The sequence below is a fragment of the Oncorhynchus gorbuscha genome, linkage group LG03, assembly GCF_021184085.1.
Source record: "Oncorhynchus gorbuscha isolate QuinsamMale2020 ecotype Even-year linkage group LG03, OgorEven_v1.0, whole genome shotgun sequence".
NCBI lineage: Eukaryota > Metazoa > Chordata > Actinopteri > Salmoniformes > Salmonidae > Oncorhynchus > Oncorhynchus gorbuscha.
This window is the reverse complement of record NC_060175.1, coordinates 60,350,257-60,365,135: the sequence shown is the minus strand read 5'-3', so window position 1 is coordinate 60,365,135 and position 14,879 is coordinate 60,350,257. Positions and strand designations below refer to the sequence as shown.

Here is a 14,879-nt window from a genome sequence, read left to right as displayed (position 1 = left end):
AGAATTGAGAGTGGGAGATTGAGAGGGTTGGGGGAATTTGTTTATATTTTTGTTCACTTTCACTTGTGAATACAGCTAGCTAGTTTAGCCTACTCAAAACACCCGTCTCAAACAGAGAGTGATGCTATGTTAGCTAGCTGGCTATGGCCATCCAACACTGGAACTCTTCCAAGTCAACGTAAGCTTTTGGTTGTATTAATTTATTGCCACCGAGGCCTGCCGGTGTAACTGCTAAACTGATTTCTGACTGTACGCTGTACTGCATGATTGTAGTCAAATCAAATCAAATCCAACTTTATTTGTCACATGAAATGTTTTATTTTAGTCTACTTGGTAAATATTAACACAATAACAAGCCTATATATAGGGGGCACCGGTACTGAGTCAGTGTGCGAGCATATTTATTTATGTTTATGTAACCTCTCTGGTACAAGTGTCCCGCTTAGCGTCCCACCTCGGCAACAGCCAGTGAAATTGCAGGGCGCCAAAAACAACAGAAATCAACAGAAATCCCATAATTAAAATTCCTCAAACATACAAGTATTATACACCATTTTAAAGATAAACTTCTTGTAAATCCAACCACAGTGTCCGATTTCAAAAAGGCTTCACGGAGAAAGCACATCATGCGCTTATGTTGGGTCAGCGCTTAATCACAGAAAACCATAGACATTTTCCAGCCAAGGAGAGGGTTCACGAAAGTCAGAAATTGCGATTAAATTAATCACTAACCTTTGATGATCTTCATCAGATGGCACTCACAGGACTTCATGTTACACAATAAATGTGTGTTTTGTTCGATAAAGCTAATCTTTATGTCCAAAAACCTCATTTGTAATTGGCGCGTTATGTACAGTAATCATTGTCTCAAACAAATATCCGGTGAAAATGCAGAGAGCCACATCAAATTACAGAAATACTCATCATAAACATTGATGAAAGATACAAGTGTTTGACATACATTTAAAGATAAACTTCTCTGTAATGCAACCGCTGTGTCAGATCTCAAAAAGGTTTTACGGCGAGAGCACATGACACGATTATGTTAGGTCAGCGCCTAGCCACAAAAACCATACAGCCATTTTCCAACCAAGCAGAGGTGTCACAAAAGTCAGAAATAGCGTTAAAATTAATCACTTACCTTTGATGATCTTCATCTGGTGGCACTCCCAGGTCTCCATGTTAGACAATAAATGTCCCTTTTGTTCGATAATGTCCCTCTTTATGTCCAAAAACCTCAGTTTTGTTGCTGTGTTTAGTTCAGAAATCCAAAGGCACAATGCATGCTCTCAATATCAAGACGAAAAGTCAAAAAAGTACAATAAAAGTTAGTAGAAACATGTCAAACGATGTTTAAAATCAATCCTCAGGTTGTTTTTGTCATAAATAATAAATAATATTTCAAACAGACAAAGGCTTCGTCAATAGAAAAGGAGAAACAAGAAAGGTGCGTTCCCGATCACAGTCGTTGTATGGTGGATAGACTTTCAATGGAAAAACAGCCTTTCAAAATAATAATACTTCCTGGTTGGATTTTCCTCAGGTTTTCGCCTGCCATATCAGTTCTGTTATACTCACAGACATTATTTTACAAGTTTTGGAAACTTTAGAGTGTTTTCTATCCAAATCTACTAATTATATGCATATCCTTGCTTCTGGGCCTGAGTAGCAGGCAGCTTAAATTGGGCACGCTTTTCATCCAAAATTCCGAATGCTGCCCCCTACCCTAGTGAAGTTAACTGACTTGCCTAGTTAAATAAAGGTTAAGAACAAATTCTTATTTACAATGACGTCCTAGGAACAGTGGGTTAACTGAAGTCAGGTGCAGGAGAGCAGAACTGGGTAATAACCGGAGCAGTTTAATATGCAAAACCAACGGCACCCAGAACATCAAAATATGGGTACAAAATAGCCTGTCGCGAACCAGTCAGAGTGAACACTTTACAACAAACAATTTCACACAGACATGGGGGGAACAGAAGGTTAAATACACGACAAGTAATGAAGGAATGTAAACTAGGTGTGTGGGGAAACAAGTCAAAATAAATGGAAAATGAAAGGTGGATCGGCGATGGCTAGAAGACCGGCGACGTCAACCGCCGAATGCCGCCCAAACAAGAAAAGGAACCGACTTCGGTGGAAGTCGTGACAAGGACTTGAGCAAATATATACATGCTCTTTTAATGTGGTTGCTATGAATGTGAATTGTGTTTGCGTGTGCTCGGGTGTATTCATTCTGCTGATTCTGATGAAAAATGTTTCTTAAACATAAGCAAGCGTAACGAAATGGGGCTAAACATACCTGAATTTGTCCAATAGAAACTCTAATTTGCAACTGTTGGACTAATGATTACACCCTAGATCAGCTAGATGCGGGCAAGTATGTGCAAGACGGTATTGAATGTGTCACTGTCTGTCACCTTGATTACTCAAAATTCACTCGACCTGTGCACCTTCTTTATAAACTTTCATTCATATGATAGGCTGTAGCAACCTCATGATGGTTATAGGGAAAATGTGAGTGTCATGTAGTAGCCTAAACCTATCGATGTTTCATTAAGCTGGGTGAATGGAATATGAATAACAGTCATCCAATATGATGAAATAGAAATAAGGCCATGCTCATGCATTTTTTTATCATCCTCCCTCATCTTAAAAGTCACCGACCACCTCTGATTAGTCCAGGTAGCAGACAATGGACCCTATCAGATATTTATGTAGTTGGTGCTATATATTAATATACATGGGTTCGAACTTGAATACTTATTTGTTAGTTTACAGTTGTACAATTTACAGTTGAAGTCGAAAGTTTACATACACCTCACATGCTGACCAGACCGGACACGTCACGTGCGCAAGTGATAAATAAATGTAGAAATCCATGTTATTCAATTATTGCACCCACATTGCTCGCTCGCCCGCGCAAGCCAACGAGCGTCTGCGTTTTCAAGGGCTAACACGGAACCCAAACCGGCTGCGCGCGTGCGCCAATGTGCACCATCATGCATTAATTTATTTTGTCCACCCACACCAAACGCGATCACGACACGCAGGTTAAAATATCAAAACAAACTCTGAACCAATTACATTAATTTTTGGACAGGTCGAAAAGCATCAAACATGTATGGCAATTTAGCTAGCTAGCTTGCATATGCTAGCTAATTTGTCCTATTTAGCTAGCGTGCTGTTGCTAGCTAACTTGTCCTGGGATATAAACATTGAGTTGTTATTTAACCTGAAATGCACAAGGTCCTCTACTCCGACAATTAATCCGCACATAAAACGGTCAACTGAATCGTTTCTAGTCATCCCTCCTCCTTCCAAGCTTTTTCCTCTTTTCACTTATATGGTGATCATCTAAACTTTCATATTATTACCACGACGACTGGCAAAACATTTTGTCTTTCAATCACCCACGTGGGTATAACGTGGGTACCTGCTTCTATAAACCAATGAGGAGATTGGTGAGGTAGGACTTGCAGCACGATCTGCGTCACAAATAGGTATGACTTCTATTTTAGCCCTTGGCATCGCAGACGCTCGTTGGCGCAATAATAATAATAACATGTATTTTGCGATGATCGCGCATGTAAAATAGAAGTCAATCCTATTTCTGACGCAGATCGTGCTGCAAGTCCTGCCTCTCCCATCTCCTCATTGGTTATAAATGTTTAATTATTTTTGACCTGTCCCCAAATAAATGTCATTGGTTCAGAGTTTGTTTTGATATTTTAACCTGCGTGTCGCAATCACGTTTGGTGTAAAATAAATTTATGCACGATAGCGCACGATGGCACACACACGCAGGTTCCATGTTAGCCAAATACATTTAAAATCAGTTTTTTACAATTCCTAACATTTAATCCTTGTAAAAATTCCCTGTCTTAAGTAAGTTAGGATCAGCACTTTATTTTAAGAGTGTGAAATGTCAGAATAATAGTAGAGAGAATGATTTATTTCAGCTTGTATTTCTTTCATCACATTCCCAGTGGATCAGATACACTTAGTATTTGTATTTGGTAGCATTGCCTTTAAATTGTTTAACTTGGTTCAAATGCAAATTAATTACTTAAAAATCATACAATGTGATTTTCTAGGATTTTTGTTTTAGATTCCGTCTCTCACAGTTGAAGTGTACCTATGATAACAATTACAGACCACATGTGTAACGGCGTTCGTCTGTTGAAGAAAGAGAGTCGGACCGAAATGCAGCGTGTAGGTTACTCATGACTTTAATTAAATGAATCGCGGTACATGAAATAACTGAATACTAAATACAAAAACAACAGAATGGAACGTGAAACTAATACAGCCTATCTGGTGAATACTACACAAAGACAGGAACAAACACCCACGAAATACAAAGCGAAACTCAGGCTGCCTAAATACGGTTCCCAATCAGAGACAACGATAAGCACCTGACTCTAATTGAGAATCGCCTCAGGCAGCCAAGCCTATACCACACCCCTAATCAGGAAAACCTGCAAAATCGGCAGTGTATCAAATACTTGTTCTCCCCACTGTATGTATTTCTGGCATTGAGAAATAAGTGCCAAAAAGTGTTCTTATTGAACATTTTAAAATGGACACTTTGGCAATGAGGCCCTTTATCTGATTCTCAAGAGTCAAATAAACTTGTGGATACAATTTGAATTGTCTCTGTGTCCAGTATAAAGGAATTTAGAGGTAGTGTTATGGGAATCTATGGGTAGCTGCTAGCAAAAACATTCAGTTTTACCGATCAGGGAACGTATGGGTTCATTTCCACAACCAATGTAAAACCAAATATATACGTTACCACAGCTTCCAAGGAACCAAATATGCTAGCTGGGATATAAGCGGGCACTTACCCCTCTCTTTTCCTCCTCTCTCCCCCATAGATCTCCCCCCAGAGTGGGCCGTTGGAGGGAGGTACCCTGCTCACGGTGCAGGGTAGGAACATGGGGCGCAGGGCTGAGGTAGTGGAGGTCTCCATCGGGATGTTCCCATGTACAATCATTCCTGACCAATACACTGTCTCTGTGGAGTAAGTAAATGCCTTATGATTGATTGATTAATTGATTCAATTGGTTGATGCATTAATTCGTTCAGTGTCTTCTTGCACCTGTGTCAGAATTTTTGTAATGATGCTGTTGGGGTAATTTATAAAAGCATAATATAGAAGAGCACTTCTCATTTTAAACCATTCCGTTAAAATGAAGGAGACACTTCAAGGCCCACAACACTATCACCAAGGAGACAGCAGAACTCTGTGTTGACACCTGCACATAGTATTCCATGGAAACACTAACTATAGGACCACAGCAAAACCTCCATACCGATTTCCAGAATGTTCCTTGGATGGAAATGTTTATCTCGTCCCTCTCCACTGGAGCCAATCACGCAGTAGTAGAATGCAGACCAGTGCTGGGTTGACCCACAGGTCTAACCTGTCACTACACACTCCCAAACACACACACACACACACACATTACAGGTCACTCCAGACCCCGCAAATTAGATTTCACATCAGGGATGACCTCACCCTGCTTGCTCATCCCTCATTGGTTCCCTGAGCTGGTTGTTATGACAGCAAAGTATTTCCTCTTCGGAGGTAGTGGTGCTGACAAACCAAAACATGTCGGTTTGTCTTACTTACAGCAGGCGCACACACTGAATAGATGCACACACACACACACCTGCGTGACATCACCGCGACCATGGCTGAGACAGGTGTCTGTTCGTGTGCTGAGAGGTCAGAGGTCACATCTGAGTGCCAGAGAGAAGTGTACTGCTCTGGAGAGAGAGACAGATGAAGTCAGAACGTGTCAATAGTTTCAAGGTAATTCATCATGTAGGCTAAGTAGGGGTACTAATTCAGTACCCACTCTGGACACATCTGTTGGGGAAAGAGTAGAAGTTCAAGCAGCCAACTCTTTCATATCCTCGAGTGTCCTGGTTGGCTCCCCTCTCTACCTCAACACATACACGCATGCACCAAGCGTGCGCACACGCACAAGCACACATACTGCTTTCCTCAGGCTCCATTGCTGATTATCCTGGTCCTCCTCTCTGGGTAAATGCTCATAGTAGCCAAAACATCATGCGCTAGATCTCAAAATATTTCCTCTCTGGGCGGTGGAGGAATGTAAAGTGAGGTTCTGTAGTAAAAACAAATGATGTATATACTATAGTAAAAACTGTAGTGTTTTTGAAGACTGCAGTATACTGTTCTATTTACTGTAGTGTTTTTGCGGACTAAAGAATGGTATACTGTAGTATTTACTGTAGTGTTTTTGCGGACTATAGGATGGTATGCTGTATTATTTACTTACCTTTTTTGGGGACATTACTGTAGTTCAGAAAGAAAACGCCATGTGGAAATACAGTATATCACAAAAGTGAGTACACTCCTCACATTTTTGTAAATATTTGAGTATATATTTTCATGTGACAACACTGAAGAAATTACACTTTGCTACAATGTAAAGTAGTGAGTGTACAGCTTGTATAACAGTGTAAATTTGCTGTCCACTCAAAATAACACACAGCCATTAATGTCTAAACCGCTGGCAACAAAAGTGAGTACACCCCTAAGTGAAAATGTCCAAATTGGGCCCAAAGTATCAATATTTTATGTGGCCACCATCATTTTCCAGCACTGCCTTTACCCTCTTGGGCATGGAGTTCACCAGAGCTTCACAGGTTGCCACTGGAGTCTTCTTCCACTCCTCATGACGACATCACGAAGCTGGTGGATGTTAAAGACCTTGCACTCCTCCAACTTCCGTTTGAGGATGCCCCACAGATGCGAAATAGGGTTTAGGTCTGGAGACATGCTTGGCCAGTCCATCACCTTTACCCTCAGCTTCTTTAGCAAGGGCAGTGGTCGTCTTGGAGGTGTGTTTGGGGTCGTTATCATGTTGGAATACTGCCCTGCGGCCCAGTCTCCGAAGGGAGGGGATCATACTCTGCTTCAGTATGTCACAGTTCATGTTGGCATTCATGGTTCTCTCAATGAACTGCAGCTCCTGTTATGCAGGTGAATGAGGACCCAAAAGCGACTTGGCGAAAACAGAGTCTTTAATCCAGTAAAGTAAATAAACAATCATAAAGCACAATTCCACTCGTAATGACGAGAACAGACTGGAGACTCGATCATGAACTGCAGGTTGCCTCGGGAAGGCACTTGAACGTAGCAGACTCAGACACCTGCTCACCACGCAGCATCTGAGGGAAACACGACACGACAGGGCGATACACAGACACAGCACGGTGAACAATAGACAAGGATCCGACAGGGCAGAAACGGAAAACAAGGGGAGAAATAGGGACTCTAATCAGGGGAAAAGATAGGGAACAGGTGTGGGAAGACTAAATGATTGATTAGGGGAATAGGAACAGCTGGGAGCAGGAACGGAGCGATAGAGAGAAGAGAGAGAGGGAGGGAGAGAGAAAGAGGGGAACGAACCTAAAAAGACCAGCAGGGGGAAAACGAACAGAGGGAAAAGCAAAATGACAAGACAATATAAGACAAAACATGACAGTACCCCCCCACTCACCGAGCGCCTCCTGGCGCACTCGAGGAGGAATCCTGGCGGCAACGGAGGAAATCATCAATAAGTGAACGGTCCAGCACGTCCCGAGACGGAACCCAACTCCTCTCCTCAGGACCGTAACCCTCCCAATCCACTAAGTATTGGTGACCCCGTCCCCGAGAACGCATGTCCATGATCCTACGTACCTTGTAAATAGGTGCGCTTTCGACAAGGATGGGAGGGGGGGAGGGAAGACGAACGGGGGTGCGAAGAAAGGGCTTGACACAGGAGACATGGAAGACAGGATGGACGCGACGAAGATGTCGCGGAAGAAGCAGTCGCACAGCGACAGGATTGACGACCTGGGAGACACGGAACGGACCAATGAACCGCGGAGTCAACTTACGAGAAGCTGTCGTAAGAGGAAGGTTGCGAGTGGAAAGCCACACTCTCTGGCCGCAACAATACCTTGGACTCTTAATCCTACGTTTATTGGCGGCTCTCACAGTCTGTGCCCTGTAACGGCAAAGTGCAGACCTCACCCTCCTCCAGGTGCGCTCACAACGTTGGACAAACGCTTGAGCGGAGGGAACGCTGGACTCGGCAAGCTGGGATGAGAACAGAGGAGGCTGGTAACCCAGACTACTCTGAAACGGAGATAACCCGGTAGCAGACGAAGGAAGCGAGTTGTGAGCGTATTCTGCCCAGGGGAGCTGTTCTGCCCAAGACGCAGGGTTTCTGAAAGAAAGGCTGCGTAGTATGCGACCAATCGTCTGATTGGCCCTCTCTGCTTGACCGTTAGACTGGGGATGAAACCCGGTAGAGAGACTGACGGACGCACCAATCAAACGACAGAACTCCCTCCAAAACTGTGACGTGAATTGCGGACCTCTGTCTGAAACGGCGTCTAACGGGAGGCCATGAATTCTGAACACATTCTCGATGATGATTTGTGCCGTCTCCTTAGCGGAAGGAAGTTTAGCGAGGGGAATGAAATGTGCCGCCTTAGAGAACCTATCGACAACCGTAAGAATCACAGTCTTCCCCGCAGACAAAGGCAGACCGGTAATGAAGTCTAGGGCGATGTGAGACCATGGTCGAGAAGGAATGGGGAGCGGTCTGAGACGACCGGCAGGAGGAGAGTTACCTGACTTAGTCCGAACTAGCAGCCACGAAACGGCGCGTGTCACGCTCCTGAGTCGGCCACCAAAAGCGCTGGCGAATAGACGCAAGAGTGCCTCGAACACCGGGATGACCAGCTAACTTGGCAGAGTGAGCCCACTGAAGAACAGCCAAACGAGTGGAAACAGGAACGAAAAGAAGGTTACTAGGACAAGCGCGCGGCGACGCAGTGTGCGTGAGTGCTTGCTTAACCTGTCTTTCAATTCCCCAGACTGTCAACCCGACAACACGCCCATAAGGAAGAATCCCCTCGGGATCAGTAGAAGCCACAGAAGAACCAAAAAGACGGGATAAGGCATCAGGCTTGGTGTTCTTGCTACCCGGACGGTAAGAAATCACAAACTCGAAACGAGCGAAAAACAACGCCCAACGCGCTTGACGAGCATTAAGTCGTTTGGCAGAACGGATGTACTCAAGGTTCTTATGGTCTGTCCAAACGACAAAAGGAACGGTCGCCCCCTCCAACCACTGTCGCCATTCGCCTAGGGCTAAGCGGATGGCGAGCAGTTCGCGGTTACCCACATCATAGTTGCGTTCAGATGGCGACAGGCGATGAGAAAAATAAGCGCAAGGATGAACCTTATCGTCAGACTGGAAGCGCTGGGATAGAATGGCTCCCACGCCTACCTCTGAAGCGTCAACCTCGACAATGAATTGTCTAGTGACGTCAGGAGTATAGGAGCGGATAGGAGCGGACGTAAAACGTTCTTTTAGAAGATCAAAAGCTCCCTGGGCGGAACCGGACCACTTAAAACACGTCTTGACAGAAGTAAGAGCTGTGAGAGGGGCAGCAACTTGACCGAAATTACGAATGAAACGCCGATAGAAATTAGCGAAACCTAGAAAGCGCTGCAACTTGACACGTGACCTTGGAACGGGCCAATCACTGACAGCTTGGGCCTTAGCGGAATCCATCTGAATGCCTTCAGCGGAAATAACGGAACCGAGAAAAGTAACGGAGGAGACATGAAAAGAGCACTTCTCAGCCTTCACGTAGAGACAATTCTCTAAAAGGCGCTGTAGAACACGTCGAACGTGCTGAACATGAATCTCGAGTGACGGTGAAAAAATCAGGATATCGTCAAGATAGACAAAAACAAAGATGTTCAGCATGTCTCTCAGAACATCATTAACTAATGCCTGAAAAACAGCTGGCGCATTGGCGAGACCAAACGGCAGAACCCGGTACTCAAAATGCCCTAACGGAGTGTTAAACGCCGTTTTCCACTCGTCCCCCTCTCTGATGCGCACGAGATGGTAAGCGTTACGAAGGTCCAACTTAGTAAAGCACCTGGCTCCCTGCAGAATCTCGAAGGCTGATGACATAAGGGGAAGCGGATAACGATTCTTAACCGTTATGTCATTCAGCCCTCGATAATCCACGCAGGGGCGCAGAGTACCGTCCTTCTTCTTAACAAAAAAAAACCCCGCCCCGGCCGGAGAGGAAGAAGGCACTATGGTACCGGCGTCAAGAGACACAGACAAATAATCCTCGAGAGCCTTACGTTCGGGAGCCGACAGAGAGTATAGTCTACCCCGAGGAGGAGTGGTCCCCGGAAGGAGATCAATACTACAATCATACGACCGGTGAGGAGGAAGGGAGTTGGCTCGGGACCGACTGAAGACCGTGCGCAGATCATGATATTCCTCCGGCACTCCTGTCAAATCGCCAGGTTCCTCCTGAGAAGTGGGGACAGAAGAAACGGGAGGGATGGCAGACATTAAACACTTCACATGACAAGAAACGTTCCAGGATAGGATAGAATTACTAGACCAATTAATAGAAGGATTATGACATACTAGCCAGGGATGACCCAAAACAACAGGTGTAAAAGGTGAACGAAAAATCAAAAAAGAAATAGTCTCACTGTGGTTACCAGATACTGTGAGGGTTAAAGGTAGTGTCTCAAATCTGATACTGGGAAGATGACTACCATCTAAGGCGAACATGGGCGTTGGCTTGTCTAACTCTCTGAAAGGAATGTCATGTTTCCGAGCCCATGCTTCGTCCATGAAACAACCCTCAGCCCCAGAGTCTATCAAGGCACTGCATGTAGCACCCGAACCGGTCCAGCGTAGATGGACCGACAAAGTAGTACAGGATCTAGATGGAGAGACCTGAGTAGTAGCGCTCACCAGTAGCCCTCCGCTTACTGATGAGCTCTGGCTTTTACTGGACATGAATGAACAAAATGTCCAGCAAGTCCGCAATAGAGGCACAGGCGGTTGGTGATCCTCCGTTCCCTCTCCTTAGTCGAGATGCGAATACCTCCCAGCTGCATGGGCTCAGTCTCTGAGCCAGAGGAGGGAGATGGTTGCGATGCGGAGCAGGGAAACACCGTTGACGCGAGCTCTCTACCACGAGCCTGGTGACGAAGATCTACCCGTTGTTCTATGCGGATGGCGAGAGCAATCAAAGAGTCCACACTTGAAGGAACCTCCCGGGAGAGAATCTCATCTTTAACCACTGCGTGGAGTCCCTCCAGAAAACGAGCGAGCAGCGCCGGCTCGTTCCACTCACTAGAGGCAGCAAGAGTGCGAAACTCAATAGAGTAATCCGTTATGGATCGATCACCTTGGCATAGGGAAGCCAGGGCCCTAGAAGCCTCCCTACCAAAAACTGAACGGTCAAAAACCCGAATCATCTCCTCTTTAAAGTTCTGGTAATTGTTAGAGCAATCAGCCCTTGCCTCCCAGATAGCTGTGCCCCACTCTCGAGCCCGGCCAGTAAGGAGTGAAATGACGTAAGCAACCCGAGCTCTCTCTCTAGAGTATGTGTTGGGTTGGAGAGAGAACACAATATCACACTGGGTGAGAAAGGAGCGGCACTCCGTGGGCTGCCCGGAGTAGCAAGGTGGGTTATTAACCCTAGGTTCCGGAGGCTCGGCAGGCCAGGAAGTAACAGGTGGCACGAGACGAAGACTCTGGAACTGTCCAGAGAGGTCGGAAACCTGAGCGGCCAGGTTCTCCACGGCATGGCGAGCAGCAGACAATTCCTGCTCGTGTCTGCCGAGCATGGCTCCTTGGATCTCGACGGCAGTGTTACGAGCGTCTGTAGTCGCTGGGTCCATTCTTTGGTCGGAGAATGACAAGACAATATAAGACAAAACATGACAGCTCCCCAGTGCCGGCAGCACTACATTGTTTAGTATAGTTTTCTACAATATACTACAGTTTACTACATAATTATATAGTAAGTACTGTAGTATTCTATACTACACTTTCATTCAGTTGGCCATTTATAGTTAAAATCTGCAAATGACTACATTTGTCTACTTTGAAGTTAGACAATAGCCATGTACTCATGTCTTTCTGGCATTAAGCAGTTTCAGGTGGGATGGTTTTTTCTGTTGTCATCAAAACCCAGTTGCAAATCCTGAAAAGCCTTCCCCATTTCGAGGCACATGCACAGTAAACACTTGTGTCGTCAGCATACAGGTGGAGTTTTGTGGAGTTTACATTTATATTTCTACCAACATCATTAATCATCCCGGCATCCTGTGACTCATATCCACAGCTATCTCTCTACTGTAATAATACAGATTTGGATGGAATTCACTAGAGGTGCTTTTTTGCTGTTTCATTTGTGACCTATACTGAGCTAGGTTTCACATTAATTTACCAAAATGATTAATAATTTTCCCTAGAGGGGATCCCATTGCATTGAGATTTAAACTCTCTGATGTGGAAATTTGTCCCGAAAGCTGAGAATTTGGCTGCAATCAGTTACTTGTTTCAAAACAACAAACAACTACTGGGACTTGATCCAGCTCTATGAGCTCTTTGATCCCCATCAGACCCATCCTTCAGCCCAGCCCTTTTTCTGGTCTTGCCCTGTCTCTGGGGTACCTATCTCATGTGACCCTCAGACGATCAAGCCTCCTGTCAGTCAGCGACTAGACCCCTGATTGGGTTGCCAGGTATTTATGGACGTTAATAGAACCAACCACCTGACTAAATAAACTGCCCGCACGTGCTGAACAAGAGGAGGGTGACGGGGGCTTCGAGCCACGCAGGGTTGGGGTTGGGCGTCATGGTTTCCCCTGTTTTTATTTCTGTGGGGAGTCATTGTATCATAGCCTGGTCCATGATCTGTACCGTATATGTTTTAGCCAGTTCCTCTGACTGAAATATAGCAGGGCCAAAGCACATACAGATCTGGGATCTGGCCTTGCAGAATGTTTTCTGTTACTCTATCACTGTATGGATAATCCTACTGCGTCCCTCTGGTCCATGTACTGTGTGACAATATGAGGCTTAATTAGAGCCATGAGGTTATAAAACAAACATCCAGTCAGCTCGTTAAGCCCCTCTGTGTTTCGCAGCATCTGGCCGGGGGGGCTTTGAAGTCCCCTTCCTCTGGGTTTAGCCAACACTGTATAGTACTTACCACAAATATTATTACGGAACCTCTAAGGATCTCTATCATAATGTCTGTGTTTAGCTTTTTTCTAAAAGTTGTAAAACTCATGAAAATTCCCCCCAAAATATGTAATCCACAGTTGACACAGAAACATCCTAAAAGGCAATTGCCAAAATACTGTGCTGTTCCTTGTAGCGATGATTTTGGTCAGTGTTGGTTCAGATTAAGGGTGTCTGCTGACCTTACAGTTTTGCGTTCTATCTACAGGCTGGTGTGTGTTACTGGGCAGGCCGTTGATCCCACAAAGAATTTTGTAAGAATCACTGTGAACCAAAAAGCAATGGCGGTGTCCAAAGAGGCCTTCTCATACTTGGTGAGTGTGTTCTATCCTCCCTCTCTCTCATGCTCTCCTTCCCCTCTTTCTCTCTCATTGTCTCTCTCTCTCCTTCCTCTCTGTCTTCCTTCCTCATTTTTCCTCTCCTTCTCCCTGACCAGCCTTTCCATTTTCTTCTGCCTATTCATTTACAGTATTTCTTTGCTATAGTCTTTCTCTTTCTCTTGCTGGTTAAATCCACAATCGCTCCATTCTTTCTCCTACCTCCTCTCTCTCCCTCTCCCCACGCCCCAGTCCTTGTTCATACTGGGAAAAGTTTTCCCAATGTGTCAGTTGAATGTTAACAGATGCGTCTTGATATTCAGGAATGCAAGTGTGTGGGAATCTTCAAACGTTCATTAGAACAGCAACTAAGCACTATTGTCATCCTGAACTCGGTGCCAGCAAAAACAAATATGCCGCTTGTTGAAATGTCCCCCACTTTGAATTCATGACCAGCCGAGGCTGGCTGCTTCTTCTGCTAATTGACCCTGACCAACACTGTCTCCCTTTGGATTAAGACTACACAGCCTGTGGAAATTCCCATCTAAGCCCTCTGTTTCTTTCTTTTGGTCCCATGTTTCATGAGCTGAAATAAGAAATCCTAGAAATGTTCCATTCACACACAAACGTGTTTCTCTCAAATGTTGTGCACAATGTGTCCCTGTTAGTGAGTATTTCTCTTTGCCATGATAATCCATCCACCTGACAGGTGTGGCATATCAAGAAGCGGATTTAAACAGCATGATCATTACACAGGTGCAACTTGTGCCGGGGACAATAAAAGAGCACTTTCAAATGTGCTGTTTTGTCACGCAACACAATGCCACAGATGTCTCAAGTTTTGAGAGAGCGTGCATTTGGCATGCTGACTGCAGGAATGTCCACCAGAGCTGTTGCCAGATAACTGAATGTTAATTTCATAAGCTGTCTCCAACGTCGTTTTAGAGAATTTGGCAGTACATCCAACTGGCCTCACAACCGCTGACACCACGTGTAACCATGCCAGCCAAGGACCTCCACATCCGGCTTATTGTGCTGTGGAGAAATTCTGCTTTTGTGGGGGAAAACTCATTCTGATTGGCTTCCCAGTGGGTGGGCCTCTGCTGCCAGGTGGTGCACCTATGCCCTCCAAGGCCCACCCATGGCTGCACCCCTGCCTAGTCATGTGAAATCAATAGATTAGGGCCTAATTTATTTATTTCAATTGACTGATTTCCTTATATGAACTGTAACTCAGTAAAATCTTTGAAATTGTTTAATGTTGCTTTTATATTTTTGTTTAGAATACAGTGCCTTCGGAAAGTATTCAGGCATCTTACATTTTTCCACATTGTGTTACTTTACAGCCTTATTATAAAATACATATTTTTTAATTACCCTCAGCAATCTACCCACATTACCTCATAATGACAAAGCGAAAACAGGCTTTTAAAAATGTTAG

At 44.8% G+C, this 14,879-nt stretch overlaps 1 protein-coding gene across 1 annotated transcript in view; it reads left to right on the top strand.

The window, feature by feature from the left end:
• The window catches only part of LOC124031648 (plexin-D1-like), a 128,575-nt gene that overhangs the window by 75,908 nt on the left and 37,788 nt on the right, over window positions 1-14,879 (top strand). Inside the window, exons 13-14 of the mRNA XM_046343145.1 lie at window positions 4,881-5,026; window positions 13,330-13,435. Coding sequence (XP_046199101.1) covers window positions 4,881-5,026; window positions 13,330-13,435 — 252 coding nt within the window. The remainder of the gene's footprint in view (window positions 1-4,880; window positions 5,027-13,329; window positions 13,436-14,879) is intronic.